A 17,522-nucleotide genomic window follows, 5' to 3' on the forward strand; every position below is an offset into this window, starting at 1 on the left:
TAAGTAATTAGGTTTCAAGTTGCTCTTTAACTGTCCGTAAGAGGTTATATAAAGATAACAATTTATTAGACAACTTAAACCAATAATATTGATCAAAAGATTTAATTGATCAGTTTCTATTATCCCAACTGGATTTCATTGAAAAACAATTGAGTTTAAAAGTCTAGATATTAATATTATATAATTAAAATTGAATTTTGTTTCAAGAAATCCAAGAAATAATTAATTTAAATTATAGGATCTCATAATATATGCCATATTGAAATTATTTAGAAAAATTAGATAAAAGATTTAAACACTTCAGATTATTTTTAAATTTTAAACAATAAAAGTTTATTTATTGATTATTAAAAATATAAATTTAATATTTTCATGTTAATTAGTGAAGTTAATAAAAACTTGAATAATTAATGAAAAAATGTAATATTATTTTGAGAGAGGCGTCCGTGTGTGTTTGTGGGTTTTGCGAGTGCGAGCGCCGGCTCAGCAGCAGCGAGAGAGAGAGAAGAGAGAGAGAGAGAGAGAGAGCGAGCGATTGGTAGGGCACGATATACAGTTTGCTGGTATGGAAAATGTGCTCCATCACTGCTCTGGCACAGAGCACAGTCGTCGTCGACGCGAGTGGAGAGAAAAAATAAAGGCAGGCAAAGTACATTTGGAGAATGAGCGAGCGAGAGCCGCGCGCCGCGCGGCCGAGGATCGCAGCAACGCTAGCTCAAGCGTTCCCCGCCACGCTCCACTCGCCGCTCTGAGTCATGACAATTTCGTCACAGCCCAAGGCTCTCGGGTCATACAACACGAACATATACGAAGCTACTACTATACGGCGCATAACAATGCCAAAGTCCGCCCCTAGCGCATGCGAAACTCGCCCTTGCGCCCTCGGCCATAAGGCTCATTTTTATATTTGGTAATTTTTTCTAGAAACACCAACCTTTTCCAAGATAAAAATAAAAATTATTTTTCCAAATTGAAAACTAGGATTGGATTTTGTCTGAATTCGGGCCGATTTTTTGCGCGGCACCGCTTATTCTTCGGCGCCGGCAGTTTCCTCTCCTCTCCTCGCTGGCAGGCTGGGTGCGATGGGGCGAGGGGAAGTGGTTGGGGTGAGGGAAGTAGGGGAAGTTGGTTGGTGTGTGTGTGCCACTGCTGCTGCCCGCCTGTGATGAAACCAGCAAGCAAGGCGAGCGAACTCGGGAGGCGGGATAACAGCAGATCCATCCAGTCGACTGTGTGTTCTCGTACGTGTGCATGGCGCCCTGTGTTGGTCTCGTCATCCCTGCTCTCGTTGGCTCGCAGTGCACATGGACTAGCGGCCCTTGCCAGTAGCAAAGAAGAGACTCGACAATTCGCCCGCCGAACAATGAAAAGGACGGTGAAGAGGGGCCGCTGGCAGCGGCCTTCAGCCCTTTTCTGACTCCGACGATGTGGAGTGACCAGACGACGACGCCAGTCTGCCCGAACACCCTGCAGCAGGTAATTTTTTTAAACAAAAGTGGAGACAAAGTCCTAGTCCATCAGGCAGGTGTTGTCGAGATGTCGAGCATGTGATTTCGCCAATTTATGTTGATATCTCGCGCGCGGGCCGACCGCGGCACAGGAGGGGAGGCGCCGCACTCACGTTGTCCGCCGCAAACATCCCCTTCTACTCTCTTTTTACTCTTCATTCTTCTTTTCTTGGTGACGAGACCGCCTATTACCCAGTCTCTCTGCTCCTTATGCCCTTATGGATGTGCATCGTTACCATGACGACCAAGAAAGACGCACTTTTCGCCCAATTCACGCCAAAGTCCAGTCTCGTAGTCAGTGCGACCGAAAGAGCCCAACGCCGCGCTCGGTGCCACTTTCCTCCTAACAATCCCGAGCCGAACGAGGAAAATTCCTTTCAAATAAATAATCAAACATTATTTCCTTCCTTGTCCTGTAAGTTCAAATATTGGCAGCTGCGGTGAGGGTCTTTAAATTTTGAAATTAAATCAAAATTTAGGCGCCAAATTTCAAATTGGTTAATTCAATTTTATTAAATTTTACGAATTGAAACTTGAATCAGGATTTGAAAATAGTTTTGAAAAATAAAACCGCGAGTTCTTGAGCTGGTGGAGCTGGTTTTTGCACAAAGCGACATCCGACGAGCAGCTTTAGCTTTTTTTTTAATCTCTTCGGTGTGTGTTGTCGGCAGTGCAGCTTGCTTTGGTGAAAAGGGCAGCTGGACATGCGTCCATCCTCTGCGGCGCGGCTCAAATTCAGCTTGTTGCATTTCCTCCCTACGCACGTGGCCATTGTTTCACGGCACCTGCGTTAATTAGCCCCCGACTCACTCTGAATGAACTCCTTTCAACCCTGACCTCTGATTACTTTTTTCGCACCTCCCCATTAATTCGCAGAGAGAGAGAGAGAAATTCTTTTATTTGCATTCCAACTTTGGCGCTTTCGCAAAACAAAAGTAAAAACAAGCGGCTTGTTTGTTTACGGGCGCGAAAATGATTAGTTTCCCGGGCCGCTGATTGTTTTCGCTCAATCACTCCGCGCCGGTGAAATGATTAATTAACGCGGCGCCGCGCCAGCCATCGATGGTGTTTCCGTCGCTAATCGCTCAGATCCTTACTTCGTGTTGGATGGGCCGCTCATTAATAATATTTAAACTACATTAGTTTTATTAAAAATGTTTCTAGCAAAAGGGTTTTATTCTTTTGGCCTTTTATTCGGATGTAAAATAAATTTGAGAACTTAATTTGTTGAATAAATAATCGATTGTTAGTTTTAAAAATCAATAAAATTGGTCCATTTAATTAAACCTTTTGAAATTGTACTTTTATTTTAATTAAAATGTACTCACTTTTTATTAATTTATTAGCACAACAATATTAATTAATAAAAATAGATAGAAATACTTGTCTGATCTAAAAATAACCAATCACATAAGTAACATTTTTTTAAGAGCAGAGGGAAAATAATTGTGCTGGCTGCGCAGCCGTCGCCGTTTTCTTCTTTTTCTGTTTCGGGCCCAGCGAGGCTGCTTGGCCGATTCCCCGTTGTGCCCCAAAGAGCCGCGTTGGCTGCTGGCCAGCCTTCTACGGCAACCCACATATAAACCGTGGCCGCCTCCAAAAGCTAATCCCTTTTCAATAATCCAAGTTCAGAATTAATTAATTCGCCTAGGAATTAAAAATTAAGGCGCTAATCGGGCGAAAAAGTAGATTTCGCAAACATAATTTAATCGGGGTTTGTTTTGCCGACGGACGTCCTCGCAAGATATTATTAAACCTGCTTGTGCGCCACAGCAGAGAGAGAGAAGAGAGAACTCGGTCCGACCCGACTCTCTGTGTGTAGTGTGAGGGTTGAAGTTTCGTTGCTATAGTAACCAATATATATGTAATAGTGTTAATATTGATCCAGAGAGGGGGTTGAGCGTGAATTTCATTATTGTCACAATAATAATAATAATCACTTGGTCATGCGTGCAGCCCAGCTCAAGGTTCTGCCTAATTTTTCACGCGCCCAATCAATTAAAAGTAATTAAAAAAGGCTCATGATTTGATTTTATATAAAAAATAATAGTTATCTTGCTTAAAACGTAATTATTGCTACTTTGATATAACAGCAAAAAAATTAATTAAAAAGTCAATTTTAATTACCTTCTTTTTGATGCAGATTAATTATGGTCACAAATATTATAAAATTAAAAAAAAATTATGTATCTAAATAATCAACAAAATTTATTTAAAGTCAATAGAACACTAATAATTTAACTAAAAAATTAATTTTTAACCAAATATATTTGAAATGAAAAATACCAACCAATAATCAATTAAAAAAATAATATTAGTAATAAAATAATTATAAGTTTATTCAGTTCATTTAGAATATAATTATTTTTAAATTTTTTAAATAATTTCTTTCAAATCTAACTATTTTGTTGAATACACTAGATTTTATTTGTGTTGTACTTCTGTATTAATTAAAAGCCAACAATAAGAGCTGCATTTAATATTTTCAAATGAAATTGAAAGCAATTAAGACTTACGCGTCCTGCACTTTTGTGGCTGATAAAAAAATTCGCGCGACGTTTCCTGGCCGGCGGAATGTGTTGGCCGGTTTATTGCACCCGCGGCGGCGGCATCACAACAATCAGCAGACACGCGGTCATTATGTAACAAGTTGAGGATCAAGGCCGCGTAATGATAATTTATTAATTTGCCGCGCCGCGTGCCACTCGAGCTTAGAAGTGTATTACGGCTGATTATGGCAGTGATTAATAGCAACTCTTTCTTTCTTTCGTCCAATGTTTACTATGAGGTCGAGCACTTATGCTCATACTTACATTAAATTTATTGACACAGCGATAAAAACACGTGTACTTTAATTTACGCGCGCGTTTGTATATTTATGAGCAGCCGCGGCGTTTAAGGATGTTTCTGCCGCGCGCGTGATTTATTGGTGTGATGATCGATCAGCCGTGCGATATGCCATTTCCCTTTCAATTTCGCACCAGTTTGCGTCCATTCATGTGATTTTATTGCAAAAAGATTCGTGGATAGTGCAATGTGAGCCATTTATCAAATCTAAACTGTACAATTGTTTTTAATTAATAATCAACATTTTTCATTATTTTTAATTAAACTTAATTTTATTCTTACAATTTACTTTCAGATTTAAACCAGTTAGTTGTTTTATTATTATTTTTTCTAATTTAATTGTAAATATAAAATTGAGACTTCTCATTGTCACAATTGTTTGAAGCTTTCCTTCATAATTCATTAAAATGCTAAAGTTGCTGAGCTTTCAATTTTGGAAAATTAATTATTTTTCATCAAATATTTAAATTATTATTTATTTAAATTATAAACAATTTAAGAATAAATTTTACGAACATAAACAAAAAATCATCAAAATTCACCTTATATAGAACGTTTTAGGAAACTGTTTTATTTTTTTTTACGGTCTGCCGGTTGAAGCAAAACAAAGCGCAGATAATGGTCTTTGACTGTGTCTGTCTTGATTTCTGAGAGAGCAACAGAGAAAAACGCGCGCCATAAATAATGGTGGTCGGAATTGATTGATGGCAATCGGCTCGATGGAGCGTGCGGCCTTCTTTTCCTAGGTCAGTGCCGCGGCGCCGGTCAACCGAGCCAGCAAGGTGGGAGCCAAATTCAAATTACATACAAATATGTTGCGCCGCTGATAAGCATCGGCGCGTATTTTGTTTTATTCATATCATGTGAACGGCGGCGACGGCGTCAAAGCGCATTCATTCATATTCGAGCTATAAAGTGGCGCCCGCTCTCTCAAATTATGCGCCCGCAGCTCGCGATAATTATTTTATGCACGCACGTGCATTTTCGTCTGCAGTTGTCTGCAATCGTTAATTTAAAGTTCATTCAAATTTATTAAAAAATTAAATTCATTTTTTAATGTAATAATGTTTTCTTTAGAAAACTGATTTTAAATTATTGGCATTATTTTATTTCCTGATTTTCTTTCTATTGTCTGATTTTGGTGCCCGGTTTAAGCAAAAGAGACCAAAACCACGTTTAATTTTATCAGAAAAATCCTAACAAAGTTCACATTTCAATTTAACTTAAAAAAAGAAGCTAATAAATTTTGTGGCAAATTTTTTTCTCAAATGAACGGTAAATTCAAAGTGTTTGCTCTGAAATTTTGATAATTTTGTGAGATTTCTTCTTTAATTTGTTTTAAAAAACGAAAAATTTGTGTAATTTTTATTTTCAACAACCGTCTAATTTGATTATAATAAAGAAAATATTAAATAATTATTTGAAATTATATTGGTTATTCAAGTGACTTTGATTGAGATAAAAAAAATATCACAAAAGAATCAAACTGTCCCATTACAAAGCGTTTAGTTTGCGATGCATAGTGCCTTTTTTATGCAAATGAGTTTGAGCCGAGTCGATTTAAATTGTATCATTTGTATCGAGCGTTGCTATTAATCGCCGGCTAATTTGTCGTGTCTGCGACTTAATTAATGGCGCGTGCTGCCTTCACGGCTTTGAAATGCACTCGAGTTTTTTTATATTTATGGCAAATGCGTGTGTGCAGCGCGTAAAGAGGCGCGACACCTGTCAGTCACGTGACACACGCTGCGTCGAATTCTTTCTTTCTTGACCTAGCCGCGTGGTGAATTGCAGCTCAGCAGCCACACGCGGCGGTGATAACTTGGACTTTTTTCTCGAGTATGAGCGAGAGAGAGAGAGATGCGATTACGTGGGTATCGCGTATCACTTTTGATGTCGCACGCCGCGACCCGCGCAACCAGCTCTCACTTCTTTCAATACCAAGATCAGCTGCTGAGGAAAAGTCACACCGATCCATGGTTAATAGAGTCACACACGTGGCTTTATAAATTTGTACAAAAAATTATTATTAATATTGGTTCCCTATTCTTAATTGCTGCTTATTTTCTTCTAAAGCAATACAATTTTTAAATATTTTAAACATGCATATTTTTGAATTTTTTTTTCAAATGCTCATTTTCTTTATTTCACTTTATATTTAATACTTATCATATTTTTCAATAACTTGCATTAATTGTATTTGTTTTAATTTGTTGCGTTTTGAAATAAGTTTACCCAGTTTAAAGCAAACATAATATATTTTAATATCAAATATAAATAAATATGCATCAACCCTATTTTCAATATTGTGTAATTCAAATAAATTTATCTTGATTGGTTCCTCCAGAGGTGCCGTTTCTATAAAATTGATTATTATTATATTTTTAATTAAAATTATAAATTAATAATGAATTTAAATATACCAATTTCTTAATAATGATTGATCAAATATGTCACTTTTTATTTTAAATAAAGAATTCGATGAAACCGATATTATAAATTAAAATTAATTTTGACTAACGTTTGTCCACGAAAATTCAGCTTTCTAAGAGACTGTGCAGGCAACGTGACCAAATATTCACACGTGACTCACTATCTATGACAATGAAGAAGGTGTGAAGCAGTGACCCTTATTTAAAAAAATTCATATCAATGTGAAGCTGATAACAGCGACAATCTATGACAAATGATTTAATTACATAAAACTTATTTGAAACTTTATTTATATGAGAAACAATTATTGGAAAGTACGCCATTTAATCGGAAAAAATGCCAAATTAATTAAAAAAAAGTTTCATTTCTCATCTCAAATATCCATTTGGACTTGAAATAATTAAATTTTACCGGAAACAATTCTTTTAAATAATTATCTGAAAAAAATTAATTAGAAATTTACTGTTTTATCTTTAGTCATTTTTTTTACGAGATTTTAAAATATAATTTTGAATAATTACTAAACAAAATCGGAATAAATAATTGTTTCGCTTTCCTCGAACGATGTTGTCATTTGCATTGTCGTGCCGGCGCAATTTGCAGCGTCACTAATTGTCCGCCGCCGCCGCGTGGACAACGGAGGTTCGCACGGCGCATTTGTTGTATTGCGCGCTTAAGCCTGGCAGCAGCAGCGAGCGTGGGTATCAGCACGGAACGCCGCTGCGTTGCCACGCCACGCAGGGCCGCCAGCGCCGCCGTCCTTTGCCTTCTCCCTTCCCGAACCCTTGCCTTTTCCGTGAAAATTTAGTTGAAAATCCGCTTCGGACGGCGCGAGGGGTGCTTTTGGGGGTCGAACTTGGGCTTCGGCGGGGTCATTTCTTTGCTCGGAATAAAAGTGGCATCGCCGAGCGAGCGGCCAACAGGTTAGGCAAAGAAGAAGTTTGATGGGAACGAGCGGCGAGAGAGAGAGAGGCACACATAGCGAGCGAGATCCTTTTGCTTCACAAAGAGTGGGAGGGAGGCTCTCAGGTATAGTCACCGCTATACCTGGCTTCCTTCGTGAGAGCCGAGCGAGCGAGCCAACCAGCACGCCTAGCGAACCTTCCTTTGAAAAGACCCTTTTCGAATGCCTCAGCGACACAGCATTACAAAGCCCTTGAACCTATTTCTTGCCGCGGCCCAAATTCCAACGAGTGGGCCAAATGAAAATTTGAAAAATTACAAAAATTTTAACACTTTTCTTAAAGGTGAAAGAAATTTTGTTGAAAAAATTAGTTGAAAATTTCACGGAAACCAAATTCAAAGGTATTATTAGAGAAATTATTTTTTTTTCAATTTACATTGTGAATTTTCTCAAAATCTTGCTGATTAATTTCAATTGAGATTTCACAAAACCAACTTCACATTTCTCCAATTCATTATCCTTATTAATTTGCTGAAACAAAATCGTGATTTATCTTGACCTTAAAATTTAAATAAAAATTAAGTGGCTTTTCTTCTGAATTAATCTTCTCTGAAATTAAAACTTCTTAACCTTTTCTTATGTTGTAAATTTTTCATGTCGACTATTGATTTTATTTTTCCATCTCAATAGGGGTGATTTGAACGGGATTTGGTGAATATTTTAATAAATTTTGGTCAATTTAAGGAAAAATTATTTAAGAAAATTCGTTAAATTTCAAATGAAAACGACTTAGACTTTTCTCACTACGTCTCCTTTCAACTATAAACCAATGTTAAGTTAGAGAAAAATTACCATAAAAATAAATAACTTTTTTGTAATGAAAGCTGTGACAAACTTAAATTAACTCATTTTATTGACAACTTTTAACTCTGTTTTTCCATTCGTTTGTCAATACAGGTTGTGAATGAGCGCGTCGATTGTTCACGCAAGGTGCTCCTTAAGTTTGATTAGACAAAGTCTCACTGCTCGTAGGCTCACTCGTTCAAGTCACCGCATTAGAAAACGCATCTGCCTTGCTTGCATTTGTAAAAGCGGCGCGGCTCTTCCTGCCGCGCTGCATTTTCTATTCTCAGCCGCGGCAGACGGACGGGGGGTGCAGCTTCTCGCTTCCCCTTCACAATGCACCCCAGTCGCGCTGCAGCAAGCAAGGGTGGCTCGTTCCAAGGGGGAGTTTGTCAGATGGGGAGCATTGTTGGAGCCGCTGCTGTTGCTCGCGCTCGTTCCTTCTGCACTTTGCTAATGGCACAAAACAATTCGGATCTTTTTGTCCCTCTGCAATTCTAGACAAATGAGGAAAAAAAGTGAAACCGCCTAGATAAAGAGGGCTGATGATTTTTATCGAGGAACAAAAAAAATAAATAAAATGAAAGAATGAAATAAAAAATCGGGTTCAAATCGGCCGGCAGGAAAAGGAAGTCGGACTTTTTGTGCGTCTGTCCACAAGGAACCCCCGATGTGGTTCTGAATTATACGCTCCCTACAGAAAAAAATTATTAAGTGGGAGCCCAAATTAAACATTTTAATTGTGTTCCAAACTATCTTAAATATTTAATATGGGAAATTGAAATTAAATTTAAAAAACATAATTTTCTTTTGTAAATTTCAATTATTTTAATATAAAAATAATAAAAAAATCTAATAAATTAAAATCAATAACTAAAATTCATTAAAATGTAACTTAAATTCACACAATTGATTATGTTTTTTGCAGATTTTCAAATTAAATTTTTTCTGCTCCTCATCCGGTTATTTCGCATTCCTCCTCCACGAGCTGTTTCTTTTCCTCCGGTGTTCTTTATTTCTTTCTTCGGCGGTGCTGCTCCTCGAAGCCGCTTCTTTCGCGGTCGACCAGTTTAGTTAAAACGCTTTCCACTAGCTAGAGGCACCGCACTTTGGTATTCGAGTGAAAGAACGGCGGCCTCTCCGGCTGTTGCTCGCTCGGCTCCTCGACAACTCACAAGCGAGGCCTCGGCGGCGGCAGAGAGGGAATGAGAATTCTTTTTTGTTGACTTCAGATTTATTTCACAAGAGAGCCAGCCAGGCAGCCCAGAGAGAAATAATACCGAGGCTTGCTCACTAAAAGCTCGCATGCGAAAATTATTTCGAAAATGGCAGAGACAAATTTTTGTAACTAGATTTTTAAAATCGTCAAGATTGTGTAGCGGGAAAAAGATCCGTTAATTAAGAATAAAACTAGTTAATTCAAATATTTTTACAAAATTACGTACAATTTTAGTATTTGAATAATTTTAAAAACACTTATTTAAGATTTACAAATATGTTGAGGAAAATGCAAAGGATTTATTGAAATAATTTTTATGAAATAAATTTAAACATTTATTTTTTAGATTATTTATTCATAACAAGCTAAGAAGGAAATAATTCAAGCAATTCATTTGCAATTTCCCACTTATCGTTATAATAAATAAAAATATCAATCAATTAAACCAAATTTTGTATTTTAATTTTATTTTTAGTATTTTTAAACTTTCATCCAGAAATCGTCAAAATTAAAAAAAAACTTCAAAAATCTGAAAAATTAAAACAATGGAAATTGAAAATGTAGGGTTATTGATATTTTTTTATTGAATCGACAACACATCTTGTTCATCCCTACATTTAATTCAACCCCTTTTGAACAAAATTTTCTAATTCCACCCTTGTTTCAGGTACCCATGACGGGGCTGCAGGCAAAACGCAAGCGCGACGACGCTGAGGAGACGAGCGCGGACCTGCCGGCGCTCAAGTGCGGCCGCGGGCCCGCGTGGCCGTCGTCGCCACGGCCGCGGCCGTGGCCGCCGGAGGACAACTCGCCGCCGGACAGCGACGAGGACGAGGACGACGACGAGCTGGAGGAGCTGAGCAGCAAGTTGTACTGCTACCCCGAGGGCGCGTCGCCGCCCTCGCCCGCCAGCTTCTACCGCTCGGCGCCCGCCAGTGAACCCTACTGCCCCCCAGGGCCCCCCAGGGGCTTCTCACGGACGTACTGGCCGCCGCAGTACTGCTACCAACCGGCGGCCGCGCCCACCCCCACCCCCATGCAGACAATTCGGTGCGCCGAGAACGGCAAGTCCTACCTCGAGCTGGGCTCGGCGGCCTCGACGGTGGTCAAGTCGCGTGCTGCCACCTACCGCCAGCAGCGCCACACCGTGCTCAACATCTCCATGTGCAAACTGTCCCGCTTCCGGCAGTTCCCGGACCCCAGTCTGCACCGCTCGGTGCTCATCTGCAACACCCTGCGCCGCATCGAGCGCGAGATGGAGAAGGACAGCCAGCAGGAGGCCGCGGCGGCGGCGCCACCGGCGGCCGCGGCGCCGTACCAGCCACCCGTCGTCTACCCGGCCACCCCCCCGCCCCCGTCCGAGCCCTTCTTCGAGCTGCGAGATCTCGCGTCGCCGGCGCCCCGCGCCACGCCCTTCCCCAGTCCGCACCACCCCGGCTCCGCGGACGACTCCTCCTCTGTGTCCAGCTCCATCAACTGGAGCTCGGTGCTCAGTCTGTCCAGCCAGTCCGACCTGGACCCGCTGAACAACAACGGCGGCGGCGGCGCCGCCGCCGGCGACGACCTCGACTCCTCCTCGCACTCCTCCGAGTGGAGACTTTGCAGTGATCAAGACTCTGTGCTCAAGTCCCTTGAACGGACTACCCTGGTGCACCACGCCGGCGTCAACGGCGAGGAGCTCGTGGACAGTTTGATGCAGGTGCTCGTCGGCACGTAGCCCCGTCAAAATATACAAACTCTGAAACTTTATATTCCGGCCGGACAACGCCGCTTTTGGCCTTTCCTTCCTACTCGATTGAAATTAGTTTTTAAAACTTGACGCGTCATTCAGATATGATCAGAGCAGCTTGTTTTGTACAAATTGGAATCAATTTTGAATTTAATTAACCAAGCGGCATTTTTGTGGCCAAAACTGGGGCGCGTGTCCGGCCTCCTCTCTGTTCTCAACAAAAACGTCTTCGCGCTCTTCACTATATTTCTCCTTCGCATAAAATATTATTATAAATATATAATTATTTATTTGTGATATAACTCTCTGAGATAAGGTTCTGCTTTTGTACTCGACGACGAAAACGGTTGTTTGAAATTTATTTGATTGATCAGAATTTTTCCAAGAGGTTGTGACACTAGAGAAAAATTATCCAAACCCACTGAATTATTATATATAAATTGAACGCCATCCTTATAATTGACGCTCTCTATCTCTGGCAGGTCTGATTAGGAAGAAATAAATAATTATTTTGCTGCATTGTACCAAACTTTTGGTCGCCGAAATTTTTGCTTCAATTTTTGAGATTCGGTTATGCTCAAAGTGTGCTCAAATGACAACGACAAGAAAGATCAACAACAAGTATTACAATTTTTTTACAAAGATCGAAACAAACCGAGGTTGCTATTTTTCTATTTGATTTAAGAAGTAATAAGTTTTATTTCTGCCAACTTAGGTGAGTGCGGAGTTGGCCCCGGCCGGGATGCCGAATTTCCAGGACGGTCAATTGGATCCAGGGAATTTTCCACCCCATGCCAACTCCGCAGCCCCACCGGGCTCTCTAAAGTGTTGAAATCAATTCCGTCTCATGAGATGACTTAAACTATGCAGCTGAGATTTAGTTTAGAGCCGCTTCAACTACTAGATGTACTACTTTCCTTCTTTCTTTACAAATCTGTGGTTCCAAATTAGTTAATCAAGCTCAAATAATGTGAACAAAAGCAATATTGTCTTCATTGGATTTGCTGAGTAAATAAAATTGGAATTGGAAAAAAATTAAACTTAAAAACACGGAGAACTACAGACTTGTGCTGTGATAATCATGTTTAATGTATAATAAATAGTAATGCTGCTTTCACGATTAGGTGGATAATTTTAATGATTGTTTCCGCATCATGATCTATGTGAAATTTTCGCTCCGGCCGCCCTTTGGAGGAGGCGGCCGGGGGTTGAGGCCGAAAAGAGTGCAATAAACCCACTGGAGTAAAAGAAAAGTCAATAGTCAGGGATTATATTTACTGAAACCGTTTTATCTAAAAAAAAACCAAGTACAATCAAACACTAAAAGTTAACGAAAGAAAAAACGGACACTTTTGTATAAATTCTATGCAAAATGGGCCAATTTTTACAACTGGTATGAAAATTTTTGGAATTGTACTTGCTCGTCATGATGTGGGAAGCGAAGAATTTTTGTGACCTCACCAGCAGTTAAAAATCAATAGCAATCGTGTAGAGTTTATATGAATTAAAACGGACCTGCTACTCACTCTTGTAGAAAGGATGGCTGACAAAAGTAAGGATGGCTATGCAAAGAGTTTGCGAGACGAAAATGTACAAATCGATTGTCTATAAATAAATAAAATAATTATAACGATTATTTTTTCAAAGCCAAAGATATTTTATTGGTTAGGGACTGCTGTGGCTAAATAATCGCGCGACGAATTTTGTTTCGGAGGAAAAATGCTCGTTTGCTTTCCGCGAGCACAAGACGAACGTGTCCGACTTTATTTTTTTGCAAACGAAATGCGGTTCATCCCTAGTTAAATGTATTTATTGGAATGAACGTGCTTGTGCCGAGAGTGGGTGAGTAAATCGACCGCGTGAAAGACATGTTAATAAGACATTGTAAAGAGAGGAAAAATATGGAAATGATGCAACTGCTAATAAGCAATAAAAGTTTACAAAATTTAAAAACCATTTGTATTTTACTTCACAAATTTGTTCCTTCTCCTGTTTGAAAGATTTTTTAGCCACTTTGCAGCAACTACACTTGAATAGACGAATTAAAATGATTTTTTTTTTCAAAATGAAATAAATTTATTTAATAAGAAAATAATCAGGAAATGGATATAATAATATTAACTGCTTCTAAATTTTATTTTTAAATTTGCTGTATGGATATTATTAAAAAAAAAAATACATTCTTCCATTGAACTAGCAAAAAATGATGCTATTTATCCTGTTTGGAACACAGCGTTATTTGAATGTTCTCTTTTAGATTTTTGTGACCATTTCGACTGCTGGATTTTCACAAGTTTTCGGTGCTGCTTGCGAGTTTTGAAAATATTTCAGCATTTTCGGGGCGAAGAAGAAAACAGAATACAAAATAGGCTCGCCCAACATGTAAATGTACACAGAGAATTGGAGAAAAAAGGGGTTGGAAACGTCGAGAAGGGTGAAGCTTACTTGGTAGACATCATTTAACAGGTCCAGTGTGATTGCAAGTCTCAGGAACGCCAATTGCAAGCTTTTACATAAATCAACAATTAATATCATCTTGTTCAAGTGAAATTTATATGTTTTGCCTCATTTTTCGATTAAGTGCTGCGGCTGCCATTCTGGTTGATTCGATTGTGGAACGAATTTTGCTCGCCGCTTTGAAATTCAAGATGAATATTAATGAGTAGAAAGCGCAGCGTGGACCATTGAAATTTACTAGAACAAAAATGGTTAAATACTTTTGTAAAGTTAAAAAAAATATATAATTAATTACGCAGTTTTCCAATCTTGCGGGATTGATTGTAATAAGTAATCAGACCACTGTATACACAAATATAGAAGGTCCCACAGATAAAGATCATTGCCGTCCAAACAATAATGTGATACGTTTTAATCATTCTCACTTTCATCTCATCAGTGATTCTTCCTTTAGCACTTCAATTGAAAGGATTTTGTGAAAAAGAGAAATAGTTAATTTAATTTATATCTTACTTAAAAGCGATATAGCAATCATAGCTATAGAGCGTTATCCAAATAACAGATGCAATGGATGTGAAAAAAGGCAGATTCCCAAATGTAATTTCTACAAAAAATTAACATTATGAATAATTTAAAAAAATAAAATAAATTACGTGATAGCAGATATTGTTGCTCCTTCTGTTGCGGTAAAGACGCCGATATAGTGTATGACAAGTTGGTGATCAGGTTGGTTAATGCGTGGAAAACAAGACAGTGGTTGCCCGGTAATTTCAGCGGGGACTTGTACAAAGTGGCCAAAAGCAAAAGTGAGAATAGGGATGAGCCGATGTAAGACACAAAAAATAAATTGGAGGAAAGTTTTATCTGGTTCAACCTGTCGGCCACTTTGCCGATAATAATTTCCTGAGCTTTTGTGTAGTAAGCAATTTCTCCAAACGTAAATAGCTTTCGGCAGAAAGAGGGAAAAGTTTCACAATTTTCAAATAGTTCAGGCAAGTAAAAGAAAAACCCGTCATCCAACGGCAGAGAATCGCTGTACTGAATTGATGACCCTCTGTTAGGACGTGAAAAGAAATCAAAGGCAGAGTCTGTGTAGCAAAAATCTTCCTGACAATCTCCGCACGTCATTTTGGATTCACCAATAGTTTCATTCACAATCAGATTTGCTCTCACAACTAGTGAGAAAAATTGCTCGCCCTCTTTTGGGTAGTATAGTGTTGCAAATTTTGGCACCCAGTCTGAATCTGGCGCCCCAAAGGTTAGATCTGCTTAATTTAAAAATACTTTTAGTCAAAATTATTGATCATAAATTATTTGGCACTTTTTATTTTATTCTGACCCACTCTTGGCACGAGGTCAACCGATTTTGATAATAATTGGCAGGTTGGTTGCTTTCAGGGTGTAGACAAACAGTTTAGAACCATTTTTGAAAATTCTCAAAATTGCCTATTTTACAGGGGCTCAAAGTTTGGCAATTTTTTAAAAGGTGATTTTGAAAATCGAGAATATCTCAGCTCCTGTTCATGATAGTGCATATGTTCCTATTACCAAAATTGTTGGAATTTAGACGCCCTACAACTTTGCAATAGTGACCAAGGTCGTAGGTCAAAGTTCAAGGTCACCTTTTGGAACCTGAGTTTTTTATTTACCTGCCAAAGTACCTGGTACGTGATATTTTTCAATTTGAAAATAGCCAAAAGTTGCCTTATTTAGTTGCTAACAACATATTTAAAAATGGCGAGACAAGTTTTTTTCGTTTTCGAGATATTTATAGTCATAGACAAAAAAAACGTGGTTTTTTGAGCTTTTCTTTTGGGAAATTAACTTCCATCTACGATAATTTTTTTTCTGTTAGAGTTAGGACAAAACACCCAATGACAAAAAATGATTCCCATGCTTTTATCTTGCGAACCATGCATCACACGAGGTGCCCAGGTCAAAAAAGGTCATTGACCGCGGTGACCTGTGACCTTGAAATTATTTTGTCAGGATGTGTGGCACATAGATCGAAAGCGGACATCAGCAGAAACTTTTTGGTGCCTGGTATTTGGTTGTAGCTTCAACGAAAGCTGAGTTATCAATGGTTTTCCTTATCAAATCATTCCATTTTCTACAAAATTTATTAAAAAAGTAATTTTAAAAAAATTGCCAAACTTTGAGCCCCTGTAAAATAGGCATTTTTGAGAATTTTCAAAAATCGTTCTAAACTATTTGTCTACACCCTGAAAGCAACCAACCTGCCAATTATTATCAAAATCGGTTGACCTCGTGCCAAGAGTGGGTCAGAATAAAATAAAAAGTGCCATTTAAAAACTCACACGAGCAAGATGCAGACAAAAAGATCTGGAGGTCTTCATTAGTTGTGAACTTTTTGCGCAAAATCAGGAAATTGTGATTTGTGCGGTTCTGATTTTCAGTCTCATTATGCGCACATGCGTTCACTGAAGTCATCTTCGGTTTAAGACTCTAAAATTTACAAATGCATGAATAGAAATTATAAGCACAAATATAAAAAAAAAAAACGAAAAACAAATAAACGTTGATTAAACATACCAATTTTCGTGACATTTCATCCTCTCTAATTTCCTTGTAAATTTTATTGCTTCGAATGTCACTTTTCGTGTACAGAACTACAAGGAAATGAAGAGTAAAATTAATAATAATTATTAAAATCAATACCCTGATTGCATCAATTAAAGAAAATCATAGACATACTTGCACTCAGTGGAACCAATGGTATTTTAAACACATCGGTGATGATTGTAATTGAGACCATCATCAGCACCCACACAGAGAGCACAACTTTTTCCTGCACCAGCATTGTACAGAGTGACGCGATTTCTTCTGCAAATCCATCGAGCATCCTGCGTCCCAGCGATAAACTTTTATCTGCATTTGGCAGCAATTTGTAAAGATTAATTCTGTTTGCCTCGAGCTCGGATAAATCTTTTCAATTTTGAAAAATTGAAGTGGTGATTTATAGACTTCAAGTTTTTATTGGTGCTTATTCTACTATTTGATGGATTTTTTCTCTTATTTATTTGCATAAACAATAATTCTACTGGCGTGAAACATTTTTATTCCTGCCCACAAATAAACAGGCACGCACAAAAATTTTATATGATTCTATTAATGACAATGATAAAATTAAATCGAAAAATATCTGCTATACATTTTGTAAGTGATGTGACAATACTCAGTCAGTTTTAGGGAAGTATTATATATACAGGAGAAGAAAATTAAAAAATGATATAGATTAATATAAAGCACTTTATTCATTGATACTAATAGATGATATAAACTCCACTGCAAAATAATCTTTCTTTACAATCGGCGCATCTAGATTTCGCCCTGCGCTGCTATTCCTTGCGCCTTTTGAAAATTATTCAGAATATTTGGCGCCAAATAGAAAATTGAATATAAAATCGGCTCTCCAAGAATGTGCATGACAATAATGAAGTGAACTGCAAAAGGCGTGTGAAGGCTTAAAAGATGCGCCACATCATTGATGAAGTCAAGCGTGATTGCCAGTCTCAGGTACACCAGTTGCAAACTATGAGTTTATACCCATTTTAAATTTGT

General features: G+C 38.4%; 2 protein-coding genes across 2 annotated transcripts; one reads left to right on the forward strand and one right to left on the reverse strand.

Moving 5' to 3' along the window:
* Positions 1-1,142: 1,142 nt before the first annotated feature.
* Positions 1,143-13,448, forward strand: LOC132200563 (histone-lysine N-methyltransferase 2B). Its single transcript, XM_059626109.1, has 2 exons — positions 1,143-1,476; positions 10,422-13,448. The coding sequence occupies exons 1-2, from the start codon at positions 1,426-1,428 to the stop codon at positions 11,469-11,471; spliced, it is 1,101 nt and encodes a 366-aa protein (XP_059482092.1). The 5' UTR covers positions 1,143-1,425; the 3' UTR covers positions 11,472-13,448.
* On the reverse strand, positions 12,708-16,761 carry LOC132201449 (uncharacterized). The gene is made up of 8 exons (XM_059627623.1): positions 16,656-16,761; positions 16,494-16,570; positions 16,259-16,406; positions 14,594-15,205; positions 14,454-14,544; positions 14,236-14,396; positions 14,048-14,177; positions 12,708-13,989 (listed from the first exon to the last, which is right to left on the reverse strand). The coding sequence occupies exons 1-8, from the start codon at positions 16,759-16,761 to the stop codon at positions 13,737-13,739; spliced, it is 1,578 nt and encodes a 525-aa protein (XP_059483606.1). The 3' UTR covers positions 12,708-13,736.
* Between the last annotated feature and the right edge of the window lie 761 nt (positions 16,762-17,522).

Source organism: Neocloeon triangulifer, unplaced genomic scaffold (assembly GCF_031216515.1).
Source record: "Neocloeon triangulifer isolate White Clay Creek 2 clone unplaced genomic scaffold, ASM3121651v1 ptg000014l, whole genome shotgun sequence".
Taxonomy (NCBI): domain Eukaryota; kingdom Metazoa; phylum Arthropoda; class Insecta; order Ephemeroptera; family Baetidae; genus Neocloeon; species Neocloeon triangulifer.

What these genes read in the sequence shown, in the direction of transcription:
- LOC132200563 (XM_059626109.1), top strand. Translation starts at nt 1,426, where the DNA reads ATGTGGAGTGACCAGACGACGACGCCAGTCTGCCCGAACACCCTGCAG. An exon ending in GCCCGAACACCCTGCAGCAG is followed by an intron (nt 1,477 to 10,421) that starts GTAATTTTTTTA and finishes CCCTTGTTTCAG; the next exon opens with GTACCCATGACGGGGCTGCA.
- LOC132201449 (XM_059627623.1), bottom strand. Translation starts at nt 16,761, where the DNA reads ATGCTGGTGCAGGAAAAAGTTGTGCTCTCTGTGTGGGTGCTGATGATG. An exon ending in ATTGGTTCCACTGAGTGCAA is followed by an intron (nt 16,571 to 16,655) that starts GTATGTCTATGA and finishes ATTTCCTTGTAG; the next exon opens with TTCTGTACACGAAAAGTGAC. An exon ending in CCGCAAGATTGGAAAACTGC is followed by an intron (nt 14,178 to 14,235) that starts GTAATTAATTAT and finishes TTTTTGTTCTAG; the next exon opens with TAAATTTCAATGGTCCACGC.